General features: G+C 50.6%; 1 protein-coding gene and 1 non-coding gene across 6 annotated transcripts; one reads left to right on the top strand and one right to left on the bottom strand.

Moving 5' to 3' along the window:
* Positions 1–186: 186 nt before the first annotated feature.
* Positions 187–5989, bottom strand: WDR45 (WD repeat domain 45). 5 transcript variants are annotated; one of them, XM_037992941.2, is made up of 11 exons: positions 5650–5989; positions 3746–3817; positions 3542–3616; positions 3348–3452; positions 2351–2459; positions 2136–2230; positions 1573–1652; positions 1251–1459; positions 1070–1171; positions 838–983; positions 187–614 (listed from the first exon to the last, which is right to left on the bottom strand). In XM_037992941.2, the coding sequence occupies exons 2-11, from the start codon at positions 3798–3800 to the stop codon at positions 505–507; spliced, it is 1086 nt and encodes a 361-aa protein (XP_037848869.1). In that variant the 5' UTR covers positions 3801–3817; positions 5650–5989; the 3' UTR covers positions 187–504. The 5 variants fall into 5 exon arrangements, with proteins under 5 accessions (XP_037848869.1, XP_007989852.1, XP_037848871.1 ...); XM_007991661.3 differs by having other exon boundaries at positions 2351–2456; positions 5462–5981; XM_037992943.2 differs by lacking the exon at positions 5650–5989 and adding an exon at positions 5462–5629 and having other exon boundaries at positions 1251–1369.
* A 2063-nt stretch (positions 5990–8052) lies between these two features.
* Positions 8053–8192, top strand: LOC119622061 (U4 spliceosomal RNA). The gene has a single exon (XR_005238654.2). It is a non-coding gene; the product is annotated as a U4 spliceosomal RNA (small nuclear RNA).
* Positions 8193–17241: the final 9049 nt, after the last annotated feature.

Genomic DNA, 17241 nt, shown 5'->3' with positions numbered 1-17241 from the left:
CGATCCACCCCCGCGCGGGGCGCCGCAGGGGCTGCTCCGGGCGGTGCCAGCGGCTCAAGCACAAAGTAACCAGACAGATAAGAAAGGAGGGACTGTCACAAGGATCCGAGTTGGATTCCACCTCCTTCCTGTCAGCGTCCAAAAGGGTCACATTTCTCCAGGAAACTCCATGCCCCGCTCCTGAGGTCAAGCCGTAAATGCCATTAAGGGCCTTTTATTCGTATTCATCATATCGGAAATCATCTCTTCCTAGGAAGCTTTTAAAAAATCTCCAGGTTGGATTAGGGCACTCCCTCTGGGTCCCTGGCCTAGCCCTTGGGGCACACAGTCATCAAGAAGTGCTGGGGGGAATTGAGCTCTTTATTTAGACATAGCTCTGCTGAGTGAAAAGTGGGCACCGGCCCCATTAATGCTTGCTGGCTGGTGGCTTCCAAGCACGCCCCACTGCCAAGGCTCAGCTCTGCAGTCTGCCACTGCAGGTCCCTAGCACAGCCCCCAGGGTCCTTAAAAGTCATCATCATCACAGATGTCAAGGTACACGTCGAAAGCCTCTCTGTTGCAGTTTCCATCAGGAGTGAAGACATATTTGTGGAAGGTCCCATCTACGCAGATGGCTGGGGGAGGGGGAGTGGTAAAAGGTCAGAGGCTGCCACAGCCACAGGTTCCAATCCTCTCAGGCATCTCAGGACCTAGGGTCTGCCTCCAGGCCTTTGCCCAGTGCTGTCCCCCTTACTGAAGATGAAGCTGAGCCTCACGTGGCCCTAAAATTCTTTCAGGTCCAACCTACAGGCCTCTGCCCCATGCAGTACCCCCAACCAAGGGGCTGTTACCACTCACCAATGACAGAGTTGACGTTCTTGGAAGTATTGCGACCGAAGGCGCAGATGCAAGCTGACTCAGCAGGCACAGTGAAGCTCGCCAGGCTCCACTGAGAGTCCACGTACTGCCCAATCATAGGCCCCACCTTGCCCACGCGAGCCAGCCTGCAGGCAGCACTGGCTAAGCCCAGGTATGGTAAACGGGCAGGGGGACAGGGAGGGACACGATAGGGTGGGGAGGGGGTACTCACGCGGAGCGGCGGTTGAGGCGGGTATCTTTGAGAGCAAAGATATGGACGGTGCCCTTATCACTGGAAGCGCAGAGGAAGGAGGAGTCGTGACTGAAGTTAATGCTAGAAGACAGATCAGCAGTGATGCCCACATGTCATGTGGTATGGGGTCACCAGCCCCCCATGCATACCCTGTGCTCACCAGTAGAGAGTGGCAGGGTCAGTGCCTCGGCGCAGCTCCACCAGTTTCTCCTTGGATTGTGTGTCAAAGAGGCGGATAAGGGTACCCTTCTGGGAGGCTGAGGCCACTACAGTGCCTGGCTGGTTTAGAGACACACAGGCTATGTCACTCTGATGTGCATTGATGGTGAATGGAGCAGACGAGGTGCCAGGCTTTGTGCTCGCCAGGTCCTGGGGTAGGAGGGAGGAGTCTGAGGTTGAGGTGGTATGGAGGGAAGGGGCCAAGAGTCCACAAGGAAAGCCAGTCCACCAACCTTCCCACCCTTGTCCACTGGACGGCTCACCACAAGTTGCAGACTCCCACACTTGTGTCCCGGGAACACTAACAGTTGCTTCTCCAGGCTGGGGCAGAGGTCACAGAGCCCTAGGGTGTGAAGATGAGGGTGGGTGGGCGGCTGAAGAGGAGGCAGCATCTCACAATGGACAGAGCTGGATGAGGACCAGACTTCAACCCTTCATGATAAGCTTAACCCAAAGAACCCTGAGGGGGCTCACCTCAGCTGCACGCCCTGCCAGCTAAGCAGATTCCATTCCTTGCTCTGCAGCTGTGGAATCTAGTAAGCTGCTATAACAGCCCCAGGAGGCTCAGGGATCCCTGACACACCCACCCATGTCCTCATGAGGTGTTTCTGCTCTGCCACTGGGGCACCCAGGGGTGGGGCAGGGCCAGAGGTGGGGAGAACTGGCTGAGGGCTGGAAAGATGGAGAGGCTGTGAGTGTGAGCATCTCCCTGCCTCTTTCCCCATTTCTCTGTGTGTGTGTGCCCCTTCCTTTCTTTCCTCATCTCTGCCCCTCTGTCCCATCCACTGTTTCATGTCCTTACACCTGTGTATCTGAGCCCTCTCACCCTTGGGGTTGTCCCGGGTATCAAACTCAAACAGCTTTCGGGGATTGTCAGGGAAGGAGTACACATAGATGCGGTTCTTCAGCACGATCACGATCCTGTGGGTATCACACAACACAGGATGGCCGTGAGGGGTCGGCGGGATGCCCAGGGAGGACTATCCCTCTCACTTGCTGTGGGGACTTCCTACCTCCCACCCCCGTCCTCCTCAGGCTCACTTGTCATGGCGCATGCGCACAGAAAGCACTGGCTTGGTGAAGGTGAACTCCAGCACCAGCTTCTCCTTGGAGTCCTTGCCCTCCCGGGCATCGTCCCAGATCAGCACTGCTGGGCAGGTGGGTGGGTTGTCGGGGCCAAGGTTTAGGGTAAGGGGCAGCCCTGGTGACACAGGATCCACCCCTGCTTCCCAGGGACCTCAACCTACTTACTTAGCCTTTCAATAAACACCCAGTGAGATCCTCGCACAGTACGAGCACTTGTGGACATGATCTCTGGGAGGAGTGTTCTAGACTATTACACTCATCTACAGATGAGGAAACTGAGGTTCAAAGTGGTTGAGTGCTGGCCAAGGACCTCAAAGCCCATCAGCAACCAAACAGGGACTCACACTCGGACCTGTAACTTCCCCTGGGTAACTATTTCTGCCTCCAGGGTCCTAGTCCATGCACCCTGGAGATTTCCATGAGGAATCCTAGGGCTCTGTGACTCACCTAGGGTGACTCCTGCCCTGTCCAGAGGGGATCAGCAAGAAAAATCCTTAAAGCAAGATGGCACTTGAGGCTCAAGCCAAGTGGGTATTGGGAATACGGCTCCAAGATTTTAAAACCTATTGCTTGTGTGACCTTGGATGAGTCACTTAACTGTACTGGGCCTCAGTTTCCTCACTGGTAAAAATGGGGACAACGATCCTTCCTACCCCATAGAGTTACTGTGAGGATTAAATGAGTTAATATATGTAAAGTGCTTAGGGCAGTCCCAGGCTCACAGTAAGTGCTCTAGGGCATGGCACACAGGAGGCACTTAATCAGCATTTTTAAAATGAAAACAAAGCACCAAGCTTCTCAAGCTATAAGATCCATGACTTCCAAGCTGTAGGCCTCCTCACTGTGTGACTCTGAAGTACTCTGACATCTTCATCTGCCAGTACCTTGGGGTGCCTGTGGGAGGCCAGGAATCCGAGAAATCTGGGCCAAAGGGCAGGATGAGGGCACTTACCTGAGATCTCTGAGAACTTAGGGCTACTACCACCGCCCACCAAGGCCAGAAGGTTGGAGCGGTGCAGCATCTCCACCAAGCCCATGCTGCCCACTTGCTCGTGGTCTGGACAGGGACCAGGGTGTCAGTGGAGGTAGGAACCAATGCCCAGCCCAGCTCTTCTGCCCATTGCCCCTCCCCTGCCAACAGCTCACCCAGATGCCCCTTCTCCATCAAGGGCTCCACGTTGTAGATGCGCACACCTGTCTCCATGGCGCAACAAAAGCAGCCTGGGGGATGGAAGGAGTCCAGACTGCCTTAAAGAATGCCCAGGTAGGAAGCTGGGGGCCCATGGCCCACTTCTGACCCCTCTTTCCCTTGCTCCCTCCCACAAGGGTACAGGCCCAAGCCTCTCTCACTTTGGTCTTGGTTGAAACGCAGGCTGGTCACTCCTCGAAGTGGCTGTTGAGTCATGGTCCAGGATTGTTCCCCTGGATACAAATGGGATAAAGATGAGGAGTCCTGGAGTCTCCCCTCCAAGTTCTGCCTCACCTGATTTCCTCCTCCTCCCACTCTGCTAACACTGACTCTGGACTGACTGCAAAATAGATAAAAACAGGCTGGGTGTGGTGGCTCATGCCTGTAATCCCAGCACTTTGGGAGGCCGAGGCGGGTGGATCACCTGAGGTCAGGAGTTAGATCAGCCTGGCCAACATGGTGAAATCCCGTCTCTAGTAAAAATAAAAAATTACCCAGGTGTAGTAGGGCACACCTATAATCCCAGCTACTCAGGAGGCTGAGGCAGGAGAATCACTTGAACCCAGGAGGCAGAAGTTGCAGTGAGCCGAAATCGAGTTATTGCATTCCAGCCTGGGTGACAGAGCGAGACTCCGTCTCGGGGGAAAAAAAAAAGATAAAAACAGAGAGAGTCTCAGGGTCTCTGCTCTAAGCTCCCAAGATCCCAAACAGCATGGCCAGGAACCCTCCCTCTTTCAGGTTTGGCAAGCTCCAGGCCCACACTGATATGGACCCCACACCTCCTTTTTACATGCTGGCCCTCACTGACTTGTCAGGAAGTAATGTGATAGGGGGTGCCCCCGTGATATCTTCCCCACCCCCAGCCAATCTTGATCCCAATGCCAGACATGGCCTGGAACCACTCCCAACCCATTTCTCATCTTCACACCTGACCTAGCACCGGACTCTGTCAATAAATAGACAAAAGTGGGCTAGGAGATCCACTTGTACCTCCCTGAGTTGGCCCTGAGACTGCTATGCTTGGTCTGCCATCCCCAGGAACTCCTCTGTTCCTACCCTTCTAACTCTACCCCAACCTATTCGACCACCCCAGAGTCCTCTCACACCTTTCCCCCTCACCAGCTTCCCCAAACCCCTTCAGGATGCCTACCTTGGGATGACCCCTTCTCATGCCTTGGTAACTACCCATCAGGGCCAGTCTAGACACTTCTCTAGATTGGCTTATGCCCTGGGGACTCTACCCTAGGATTCCCCCTAGCACTCTAAATTTTCCACCCCAGGACATCTCCTTCCTTGTGTTCTGCTGTCCTTGACTACAACATAACCTGGCCTGGACCCAACCCCAGGAACCCCACCCATCCTCCTAAGATTCCCTTCTAGACCCCTATCCAAGACCCTGCCTCAGGGCACCCTTACCCTCTAAGACGCTTGCCCAAAACAAACCACCCAAAACTCCTACCTAGGAGAACCTCAACCTCTAAGATGCCTGCACAGTCCCCTACTAAGATTATTGCCATAGAGCCCCCAACTTCCCTTCAAACCCTCAACTCCCCAAGACCTCTGGCCAGACACGCTCCCTCCCCATCCTCCAAGAGCCCAAATCTTCCTTTCTTTCAGTTACACCCTCCACTGGAATGCCTCATGCTCTTTCTTTGGACAGCTCTGCCTTAGAGTTATTCTCTGGACAGCTCCAACTTTCAAGACCCCTTTTTTGCACCTCCATTCCAAATGCCCGCACCACCCCAAACTGCGTCCGGGATGCCTCGCCCCTCTCCCAAGACCAGCCGCATGCTCCTTCTAACGCCAGCACCCACTCAAGACCTCTGCCTTAGACCCCTACTCGAAAGACTCCCAGCCTCCCCCAGACCCCAACCAACCCTGGGATCGTGCTCCAGCTTCCTGCCGCCTTCACCGGCCTGACCTCCGCGTGTCCCTGACCCGGGCCCCAGCTGTCGGTGCCGCCCGCGGCCCGGTTTTCTGACCTCCCGGGCCTTGGAGGCCGGCTCGGGTGTTTACATCGGGCCCTACTTCCGGGGGAGGGAGCCTGTCGCAGGAAATGACTCACCCCAGCTGGAAAAAGGCGGCCACCGCCTTCCTCGCCCAGTTCCCGGGTCTTCGGAGCATCGCGAGTGACAGCGGGGTCCTCCGGGGAGGGCGTGGGGAGCGGAGGAAGGTCGGCTGCGGGACCGGAGGCGAAGGGTGTTCCTCAAGGCCGAGACTGTCTGAGGGAACCGGGAAGGGTGGGGAGAGAGAGCGTGCCTTGCCCCCAGCAGAGCGAAACCGGCCGAGCCCTCGGTCCCTCGGTCACCCACGATGGGGGAGTAAACCTTCCCTGCGAACAAGACGTGGACCTCCGCGGCGACCGAGAGTATCCGCCCCCGTTCGCAACACACAGTCCTCCCAGGCTTCCAAAGGGGCGGTGCTGGGGGCTACAGGCGGCTGCGGACCTGGAGACCTCGAAAGTGGTGAAACCTTGGCTCCGGGAAGCCAAGGAACAGATTTCGCTTTCTTTCTCCCCACCCGCTGCCCCCGCCCCCGCCAGCTCCGAGTTTTGTCTTTTGTGTTTTGTTTGGTCTTGTTTTCTGAGACAGACTCGGGTTCTCGGCTCATTGCAACCTCCGCCTCCCGGGTTCAAACGGTTATCCTGCCTCAGCCTCCGGAGTAGCTGGGATTGCAGGCATGCGCCACCACGCCCAGCTAATTTTTGTATTTTTAGTAGAGACGGGGTTTCACCGTATTGGTCAGGCTGGTCTCGAACTCCTGATCTCAGGTGATGCACCCCCCCCCCCTCGGCCTCCCAAAGTGCTGGGATTACAGGCTTGAGCCACCACGCCCGGCCTCTGCTTTTATTTTTACAAAATACAAAATAGCTTTTTGATGGTAAAAGGTATTAATACTTTGGGTTAAGAAAAAAAAAAAAAAAGAGGTCCTAGCTACGATAAAGCTTTTTTTTTTTTTTTTTTAAAAAAAAAAAAGGCCTCAAATTATGTACATACTGGAAGGAATTTTTTTTTTTTTTTTTTTTAAAGACAGAGTTTGGCTCTTTTGGCCCAGGCTGGAGTGCAATTAGCATGATCTGGCGGCTCACCACAACCTCCGCCTCCCAGGTTCAAGGGATTCTCCTGCCTCAGCCTCCCAAATAGCTGGGATTACAGGCATGTGCCACCACGCCCAGCTAATTTTGTATTTTTAGTAGAGATGGCGTTTCTCCATGTTGATCAGTCTGGTCTCGAACTCCCGACCTCAGGTGATCTGCCTGCCTCAGCCTCCCAAAGTGTTGGGATTACAGGCGTGAGCCACTGCGCGCGGCTGGAAGGATTTTTAATTAAACTTTACATTAAGAAATAATAAATAGGCTGGGCGCGGTGGCTCACGCCTGTAATCCCAGCACTCTGGGAGGCCAAGGCAGGCAGATCACGAAGTTAGGAGTTCAAGATCAGCCTTGCCAGCATGGTGAAACCCCATCTCTACTAAAAATACAAAAAATTAGCCGGACATTGTGGTGCACACCTGTAGTCCCAGCTACTCGGGAGGCTGAGGCAGGAGAATCACTTGAACCTGGGAGGCAGAGGTTGCAGTGAGCGGAGATCGCACCACTGCACTCCAGCCTGGGTAATAGAGTGAGACTCTGTCTCAAAAAAAAAAAAAAAAATTAGCCGGGCATGGTGACACGTGCCTGTAATCCTAGCTACTGGGGGAGGCTGAGGCAGGAGAATCGCTTGAACCTCGGAGGCAGGTTACAGCGAGCCCAGATCCTGCCATTGCACTCCAGCCTGGGTGACAAGAGTGAAACTCCCGTCTCAAAAAAAAAAAAAAAAAAAAATGGACCAGGCATGGTGGTGCATGCCTGTAATCCCAGCACTTTGGGAGGCCAAGGCAGGTGGATTGCCTGAGCTCAGGGGTTTGAGACCACCCTGGGCAACATGGTGAAACCTCCTCTCTACTAAAATACAAAAAATTAGCTGGGCATGGCCGGGCGCGGTGGCTCAAGCCTGTAATCCCAGCACTTTGGGAGGCCGAGACGGGCGGATCACGAGGTCAGGAGATCGAGACCATCCTGACTAACACGGTGAAACCCCATCTCTACTAAAAAAAATACAAAAAACTAGCCGGGCGCGGTGGCGGGCGCCTGTAGTCCCAGCTACTTGGGAGGCTGAGGCAGGAGAATGGCGGGAACCCGGGAGGCGGAGCTTGCAGTGAGCCGAGAGAGCGCCACTGCACTCCAGCCTGGGGCACAGAGCCGAGACTCCGTCTCAAAAAAAAAAAAAAAAAAAAAATTAGCTGGGCATGGTGGTGGGCACCTGTAAGTCCCAGCTACTCGGGAGGCTGAGGCAGGAGAATCGTTGGAACCCAGAAGGCAGAGGTTGCAGTGAGCCAAGATCGCACCACTGCACTCCAGCCTGGGCAACAGAGGGAAACCCTGTCTCCAAAAAAAAAAAAAAAAACAGAATATTCTTGAAAAGAAATACGCTTTTTGCAGTGGCAGTATCATAGCTGATGAGGTTTAGCCAAGGTATGGTTGTTGCTAATTGGAAACTTTTCCCAGTACCCCACCCCGAAGACTTGCAACATAGTCGGCACTGGCAATTGTTGACAGTCTATGGAGACTGAGTATTAAAGAAAAAAAATGAAAAAATACAGAGAAATCTCATTCTTTTAATATAATCAGGGTTTCACATTGATGCAATTCCTCCATCCTTTACTTTTTTTGAAGTATTGTTTTGATGCTTCTGTTTCTTCATATATTAACATATAAGAACATCTTTTCAACTGGTTCATGATATTATGTAGCATTGTTCAGCCCTTCCCCAACTGATGGCTGCCTAGGTTGTTTCAGATACTGTGTTGTTAATTCCCATGGACATATTTACTTGTGAATTTTGGCCCTATATACTCCCCTTGGCATGATTCCCCTACTGTGCTCAACAAGGCCAGTCATCTGGCTTTCTTCAGATTCCACTTCCTCATGTCCCAGACCATATTCAACTCAATTCAATTTGGTGTGTGTCACTCCCATGTTTTTGGGACTGCTCTTAACCAGACCACCGATGCATAATAATCTTGCCAAACCAGCAATCAATTCTGTGCCCTTTCCTGTGACTTTCTAGTGAAACCCACGATTCCTCTCACTTTCTTGGTTTTTCTTTTTCTTTCTTTCTTTTCTTTTTTTTTTTTTTAAGATGGAGTCTCACTCTGTCACCTAGGCTGGAGTGCAGTGGCACGATCTCGGCTCACTGCAACCTCTGCTTCTTGGGTTCAAGTGATTCTCCTGCCTTAGCCTCCCGAGTAGCTGGGATTACAGGCATGCGCCACCATGCCCAGCTAATTCTTTTTTTTTTTTTTTGAGATGGAGTCTCACTGTTGTCACCCAGGCTGGAGTGCAGTGGCGCGATCTCCGCTCACTGCAACCTCCGCCTCCCAGATTCAAGCGTTTCTCCTGCCTCAGCTTCCTGAGTAGCTGGGATTATGGGCACACACCACCACGCCCAGCTAATTCTGTATTTTTAGTAGGGACGAGGTTTCACCATGTTGGTCAGGCTGGTCTGGAACTCCTGACCTCGTGATCCACCCATCTCGGTCTCCCGAAGTGCTGGGATTACAGGCATGAGCCACCATGCCAGGCCTCTCTTGTTTTTTTTTTTTTTTTTTTTCTCCATCTCTGGCTACTCCACTTGTATCAAACTTCCAAGTATTAGAATATCCTTGGGTATAATCCTGTCTGATCCTCTCTTCCTAAGTGACTGCCTCTTCTCCCATAGCCTTAATTATTGCAAATATTTAGAAGATCCTCTAGGCCTTCAGCTTAGACCTTTCTCTGGAACACCAGACACAAACGTACTGCAATGACCTGTTTGACGTTCATGTGGGTGTCGCATGCTGCTTATCCATCCAAACAGATTTATCCTATTTCCCTTACTCAGTTGCTCCCCCACTGTCTCCTTTATCTCAACCAATGGCATCACAATGCAGTTTGTATCCAGGTATGGTGGCTCACGCCTGTAATCCCAGCACTTTGGGTGGGCGAGGCGGGTGGATCACTTGAGGTCAGGAGTTGAGAGCAGCCTGGCCAACGAGGTGAAACCCCATCTCTACTAAAAATACAAAAATTAGCTGGGTGTGGTGGTGCGTGCCTGTAATCACAGCTACTAAGGAGGCTGAGGTGGGAGAATCACTTGAACCCGGGAGGCAGAGGTTGCAGTGAGCTGAGATTGCACCACTGCACTCCAGCCTGGGTGACAGAGCAACGTTCCATCTAAAAAAAAAAAAAAGAATAAAAATAAAAATACATTTTGTTACTTGAGTCAAAGAGCAGATATATCATGCTTAATTCCCCTATGTTTTCTTTTTCTTTCTTTTCTTTCTTTCTTTTTTTTTTTTTTTTTTGAGATGGAGCCTTGCTCTGTTGCCCAGGCTGGAGTGCAATGGCGTGGTCTCGGCTCATTGCAACCTCTGCCTTCTGGGTTCAAACGATTCACCTGCCTCAGCCTCTCAAGTAGCTAGGATTACAGGCTCCCACCACTACACCCAGCTAATTTTTGTATTTTTAGTAGAGGCGGGGTTTCGCCACCTTGGTCAGGCTGGTCTCGAACTCCTGACCTTGGGCGATCCACCTGCCTCGACCTCCCAAAGTGCTGGGATTACAGGCGTGAGCCACCACGCCCAGCTGATTCCCCTACATTTTCATTGGCAAATTCTGTTGATCCCACTGTCAAAAGTTATCATGGGCTGGGCATGGTGGCTCATGCCTGTAATCTCAGCACTTTGGGAAGCTGAGGTGGGAGGATTCCTTGAGGCTAGGAGTTTGAGAGCAGTCTGGGCAAGTCCCTGTCTCTACAAGAAAAAAAGGTGTCATGCACTCTGTCAAAGTGGAATAACAGGGACCAAATTTGCCCTCTCACAGGAAACAACCAACTTTGCCCCCCACAAAAAACCAAAATACATGAAACAATAATTTTCTTTTTTTTTTTGACGGACTCTCACTTTGTCGCCCCGGCACAATCTTGCAATGGCAAGATCTCGGCTCACTGCAACCTCTGCCTCCCAGGTTCAAGTGATTCTCCTGCTTCAGCCTCCTGAGTAGCTGGGGTTACAGGCACCTTGCCACCATGCCCGGCTAATTTTTGTATTAGTAGAGATGGGGTTTCACCATGTTGGCCAGGCTGGTCTTGGACTCCTGACCTCAGGTATTCTGCCCGCCTCAGCCTCCTAAAGTGCTGGGATTAGGTGTGAGCCACTGCGCCCAGCCGAAACAATGATTTTTAAGACATTAGACATCAGGCACCAAAGGACAGTGATCCCTGAAAGATGGGAAACAAGGTGAACACTACAATTGTCCCCGCACACTGCCTGGAGAGCTTCCATGCTATGGCACTGGAAGGGGAAACTGAGGCAGCGCCTGGTGGACTTCCTAAGTCAAGGTGGTCCAGAGAGACATGGGCAGCTGTAGTTAAAAGGACAGAATGTCAGGATAGAGGAGCACAGAGAATCGCAGAGATCTGCAGAGGGTTGCCCCTCAGTATTTAGCAGAGTACTTACCGACACATGCATATGAGGCAGCTACCTAAGGCCAGGAAAAGAACCATCCGAATGGATTGGAGGGAACAGGTCCTGACACTCACATGGAGCTTTTGAAAATAGTGCCTGCATCCACCAACCAGAGTGGAAAACTCATAATTCAACAGGGCATAGAGTACACAGGAACGTCTCGTCTCAGTTGTGGGGAGTAACTAGCCCTAGACTTAGTATTGCTCCAGGCTCACTTCACGCATCATAAAAGAAGACCTGAAAAGATCCTTAGGAATAACAAAGATTGATAGGAATAAAAAAAGACCCAGCTCCTAAAAAGGTAAAATTGACAATGTCTGTTATCCAAACAAAGATTACCTGGCATAAAAAGAATCAGGAGGCTGGGTGCAGTGGCTGATGCCTGTAATCCCAGCACTTTGGGAGGCCGAGGGCGAGCGAATTGCTTGAGCCCAGGAGTTGGAGAACAGCCTGGGAAACATGGTGAAACCCTGTCTCTACAAATAATTTTAAAAGTTAGCTGGGAGTGATGATGTGTGCCTCTAGTCCCAGCTACTCAGGAGGTCGAGGTGGGAGGATTGCTTGGGCCCAGGAGGCCGAGGCTGCAGTGAGCCATGATGGGGCCATTGTACTTAAGCCTAGGTGATAAAGAGTGAGACTCTGTCGCTAAAAATAAATACATAAATAAAATGAAAAGGACAATATTCCAATGACCTAGTAATCTGTGGAAACTTGGATGAAAATTTAGGTATTCCAGACTTGTGCAAATTAATTGTATCTATATCTCAGAGAAAATCTTCCTCAAAACATGATTTTTTTTTTTTTTTTATTGGGGAGACAGTTTCCAATGTAAACTGAAAGTGCACACCTAAAACACAAATCTGTAAGGTAAAAATTACTCTGCTCAGACCCAGTTGAGCCAGCTTTAATATTAGTGTCCCTCCTTTATTACCAGAAAGGGGTCCCGATCCAGACCCCAAGAGAGGGTTATTTGAGATGGAGTTTCGCTCTTGTTGCTCAGGTTGGAGTGCAATGGCGTGATCTCGGCTCACTTCAACCTCCGCTTCCTGGGTTCAAGCGATTCTCCTGCCTCAGCCTCCTAAGTAGCTGGGATTACAGGTACGTGCCATCACGCCTGGCTAATTTTTGTATTTTTAGTAGAGATGGGGTTTCGCCATGTTGGTCAGGTTGGTCTCGAATTCCTGACCTCAAGTGATATGCTCACCTGGGCCTCCCAAAGTGCTGAGATTACAGGCGTGAACCACCATGCCTGGCCAAACAACATCTCTTTAAACAACTGCCCCTGGGCATGGGTGGGTGGGTGGAGGATGTGAGTGAGCTGAGATGCTCCTTCCTCTCTGAGACTGATACATTTTGCATACTTTACATAGCTCAGACTGCCCTTGGGCTATTTGTCTTTTCTCCCCTCCCCTCCGCCAGGCGGAGTCTTGCTCTTTTGCCCAGGCTGGAGTGCAGTGGCATGATCTCCGCTCACTGCAGCCTCCATCTCCTGGGTTCAAGCAATTCTTCTGCCTCAGCCCCCTGAGTAATGGGGATTACAGGCGTGCACCACCACACCAGGCTAGTTTTTGTATTTTTAGTAGAGACGGGGTTTCACTGTGTCGGCCAGGCTGGTCTGGAACTCCTGACCTCAAATAATCTGCCCCCTTTGGCCTCCCAAAATGCTGGGATTACAGGCGTGAGCCACCATGCCCAGCCTCTTTTTTTTCTTGTTTAGAGATAGGGTCTGGATCCTCCTTTCTCTGCCTCCCCAAGTGCTGGGATTACCGGCATGAGGAACCGCTCCCAGACTAGTTTTATTTTCTCATTGCAAATTTAGGAGCCGTTAGTATACTTTTGTTTTGTTTTGTTTTGTTTGTTTGTTTTAAAGATAAAGAAGGCTGGGCATGGTGGCTCATGCCTGTAATCCCAGCACTTTGGGAGGCCAAGGCGGGCAGATCACCTAAGGTCAGGAGTTCGAGACCAGCCTGGACAACACGGTGAAACCCCGCCTCTACTAAAAATACAAAATTAGCTGGGCATGGTGGCGCATGCCTGTAATCCCGGCTACTTGGGAGGCTGAGGCATGAGAATCTCTTGAACCCGGGAGGCAGAGGTTTGCAGCGAGCCGATATCACACCATTGCACTCCAGCCTGGGCAACAAGAACAAAACTCCGTCTCAAAAAAAGGAAAAAAATTTGCTGGGCATGGTGGCGCATGCCTGTAATCCCAGCTACTCGGAAGGCTGAGGCAGGAGAATCACTTGAACCCGGGAGGCGAGGTTGCAGTGAGTCGAGATTGTGCCACTGCAGTCCAGCTTGGACAACAGAGCGAGACTCTGTATCAAATAAATAAATTAATTAAAATGAAAGAGATCACCTAGCAAGTGAATGTAAATAAAGAAGAGGTTAGAGGACTAACACTTGGGGCATTGCTAAGATATAGGGCTCAGGGGAACCAGGAGGAACTAGCGAGACTGAGTAGGAGAACCCAGTGAGGCAGGAGTAGAACCAAGAGAGGATTCCAGAAAGTCAAAGGAAAAAGCATTTCAGTGACAGGTGCGGTGGCTCATGCCTGTAATCTGAGCACTTTGGGAGGCCAAGGTGGGAAGACTGCTTGAGCAATTGCTGAGATTATTTTAGCCAGAGGTTGAGGCTTCAGTGAGGATTGTGCCACTGCACCCCAGCCTGGGCAACAGAACGAGACCCAGTCTCAAAATTTTTAAAAACATAAAAAATCAGTGGCAGTTGTTTAACATCATAGCTGCTTGAGATGGTGATAAGAGCTGGAGTAAACAAGCAGCTGACCAAAAAGCATGAAAGCAAAAGCTGGGGAAAGAGATGTCTATGAAAAGTTCTGACACATTGCTGGATATCTGGAATGCCATATGCATGTACATGCATAGGGCTGTGAGCATGCCCAAGAAAGAACCAAGAAAAGGCCGGGCGCGGTGGCTCACGCCTGTAATCCCAGCACTTTGGGAGGGCGAGGTGGGTGGATCACTTGAGGTCAGGAGTTTGAGACCAGCCTGGTCAATGTGGTGAAATCCGGTCTCTACTAAAAATACAAAAAAAGTTAGCCGGGCATGGTTGCGCATGCCTGTAATACCAGGTACTCGGGAGGCTGAGGCAGGAGAATCGCAAGAGGTTGCAGTGAGCCAAGATCACGTCATTGCACTCCAGCCTGGGCAACAAGAGCAAAACTCCGTCTCAAGAACAATAACAACAACAAAGTGAACCAAGAAGGCCTTAAGCTCTTACTTGTGGGGGACCTTCAGGCTTTGGGCAAGGAAAAAGTGAAGGCTAAGGCACAGTTGTGAACTACCTGAGGGAGTGTTCAAGGCATTCTCCAACAAACACGGACACATATTAGGCAAATGCTGGAAGGAGTAATGGTTCAAGGCATTTAAGGGAACCTTTGCCTAACGGTTAACTAGTCAGTAAGCTAATGAAGCAGGACCTTCAGTGGCCACACACAACAAAGAATACAGACTTTATAGAATTAGTTCAGAAAAGTTGCTAAACAGGCCAGGCATAGTAGCTCATGCCTTTGGGAGGCTGACATGGGAAGATGGCTTGAACCTAGGAGTTTAAGGTGCAGTAAGCTATGATCATGCCACTACCCTCCAGCCTAGACAACAAGAGGGAGACCCTGTCTCAGAAACAAACAAACAAAAAGAAGTCATTAAACAGCAGTGATAATAAAGACAGCAGCCACAACAAACCCTGGGAAGGAGATAATCTGAATTTCAGAGTTGCCACATGATTTAAAATGTCCAGATTAAAAAATGAAAAGAAACTAGAAAGTAGGCCAGGCACGGTGGCTCACGCTTGTAATCTCAGCACTTTGGGAGGCCAAGGCGGGTGGATCACTTGAGGTCAGCAGTTCGAGACCAGCCTGTCCAACATGGTGAAACCCCGTCTCTACTAAAAATACAAAAATTAGCTGGGCGTGGTGTTGCGCGCCTGTAATCCCAGCTACTCAGGAGGCTGCGGTGGAAGAGTCACTTGAACTGGGGAGGCGGAGGCTGCAGTAAGCCAAGATCACGCCCCACTAATTTTTGTATTTTTAGTACACACGGAGTTTCGTCATGTTGGCCAGGCAATGTAGTGAGACCCCATCTCTACAAAAAATTAGCTGGGCATGGTGGTGCATGCCTGTAGTCCCACCTACTCAGGAGGCTATGGCAGAAGGATTGCTTGAGCCTAAGAGGTGGAGGTTGCATTGAGCTGAGATTGGGCCACTGCATTCCAGCCTGGGTGACAGAGCAAAACCTTATCTCAAAAAAAAAAAAAAAAAGAAAGAAAAAAGAAAAGAGAAAAAAAGAAGTACTGTACTTATACGCGTGGTACAACATGGATGAACCTTGAAAATATTATGCTGGGCGCGGTGGCTCACACCTGTAATCCCAGCACTTTGGGAGGCCAAGGAGGCGGGTGGATCACGAGGTCAGGAGATCGAGACTATCCTGGCTAACACAGTGAAACCCCGTCTCTACTAAAAATACAAAAAATTAGCCGGCCGTGGTGGCAGGCACCTGTAGACCCAGCTACATGGGAGGCTGAGGCAGGAGAATGGCATGAATCTGGGAGGCAGAGGTTGCAGTGAGCCGAGATAGCGCCACTGCACTCCAGCCTGGGTGACACTCCGTCTCAAAAAAAAAAAAAAGAAAGAAAATATTATGCTATATGGAATAAGCCAGACACCACAATAGGCCACATATTTTTATGATTAATTTATATGAAAAATCAAGATAGGCAACTTCATAGAGACAGAAAATACATTCATGGTATTTAGGAGCTAAAGGCTGGGGGTGAGTGTAGTAAGTGGTAATGGCTATGGGTTTTCTTTTAGAGGTGATGAAATGAAGGGTTTTTTTTGTTTTTTGTTTTTGTTTTTTTTGAGATGGTGTCTCGCTCTGTAGCCCAGGCTGGAGTGCAGTGGCCGGATCTCAGCTCACTGCAAGCTCCGCCTCCCGGGTTCACGCCATTCTCCTGCCTCAGCCTCCGGAGTAGCTGGGACTACAGACGCCAGCCACCTCGCCCGGCTAGGTTTTTTTTTGTATTTTTTAGTAGAGATGGGGTTTCACCATGTTAGCCAGGATGGTCTCGATCTCCTGACCTCGTGATCCGCCCGTCTCAGCCTCCCAAAGTGCTGGGATTACAGGCTTGAGCCACCGCGCCCAGCCGTTTCTTTTATTTAAGTATGCAGAACAGATAAGAAAGGGTGTGTTTCTGTTATTTATTTATTTGAAATGGAGTTTCACTTTTGTTGCCCAGGTTGAAGTGCAGTGGCATGATCTCAGCTCACTGCAACCTCCACCTCTGGGGTTCAAATGATTCTCCTGCCTCAGCCTCCTGAGTAGCTGGTATTACAGGCGCCCATCACTACCCCCAGCTAATTGTTTTTTTTGTTTTGTTTTATTTTGGTTTTTTGTTTTTTTGAGACACAGTCTCACTCTGTCACCAGGCTGGAGTGCAGTGGCGTGATCTGGGCTCACTGCAGCCTCCACCTCCTGGGTTCAAGCGATTCTTCTGCCTCAGCCTCCCAAGTAGCTGAGACTACAGGCATGTACCACCATACCCAGCTCATGTTTTTGTATTTTTAGTAGAGATGGGGTTTCACAATGTTGGCTAGGATGGTTTCAAGCTCCTGACCTTAGGTGATCCGCCCACCTCGGCCTCCCAAAGTGCTGGGATTACAGGCATGAGCCACCGCGCCCGGCCTCCCCCAGCTAATATTTGTATTATTATTATTATTATTATTATTATTATTTTATTATTATTTTTTTTTTTGAGACGGAGTTTTGCTCCTGTTACCCAGGCTGGAGTACAATGGCACGATCTCGGCTCACTGCAACCTCCGCCTCCCAAGTTCAAGTGATTCTCCTGCCTTGGTCTCCAGAATAGTTGGGATTACAGGCGTTAGCCACCACACCTGGCTAATTTTTTATATTTTTAGTAGAGACAGGGTTCCACCATGTTGGTCAGGCTGGTCTTGAACTCCTGACCTCAGGTGATTCACCTGCCTTGGCCTCCCAAAGTGCTGCGATTATAGGCATGAGCCATCGTGCCTGGCCTATTTATTTATTTTTTGAGATGAGGTCTCACTGTGTTGCCCAGGCTAGAGTGC

This window comes from Chlorocebus sabaeus, chromosome X (assembly GCF_047675955.1).
Source record: "Chlorocebus sabaeus isolate Y175 chromosome X, mChlSab1.0.hap1, whole genome shotgun sequence".
NCBI lineage: Eukaryota > Metazoa > Chordata > Mammalia > Primates > Cercopithecidae > Chlorocebus > Chlorocebus sabaeus.
The sequence above is the reverse complement of the archived record's forward strand: the minus strand, read 5'-3'. Positions and strand labels throughout refer to the sequence as shown.

Coding starts and splice junctions, on each gene's coding strand:
- WDR45 (XM_037992941.2), bottom strand. CDS start 3,800: ATGACTCAACAGCCACTTCGAGGAGTGACCAGCCTGCGTTTCAACCAA. Junction 2,231..2,350: donor GTGCGCATGCGCCATGACAA/GTGAGCCTGAGG, acceptor TGATACCCACAG/GATCGTGATCGTGCTGAAGA. Junction 1,653..2,135: donor TACCCGGGACAACCCCAAGG/GTGAGAGGGCTC, acceptor TTCACACCCTAG/GGCTCTGTGACCTCTGCCCC.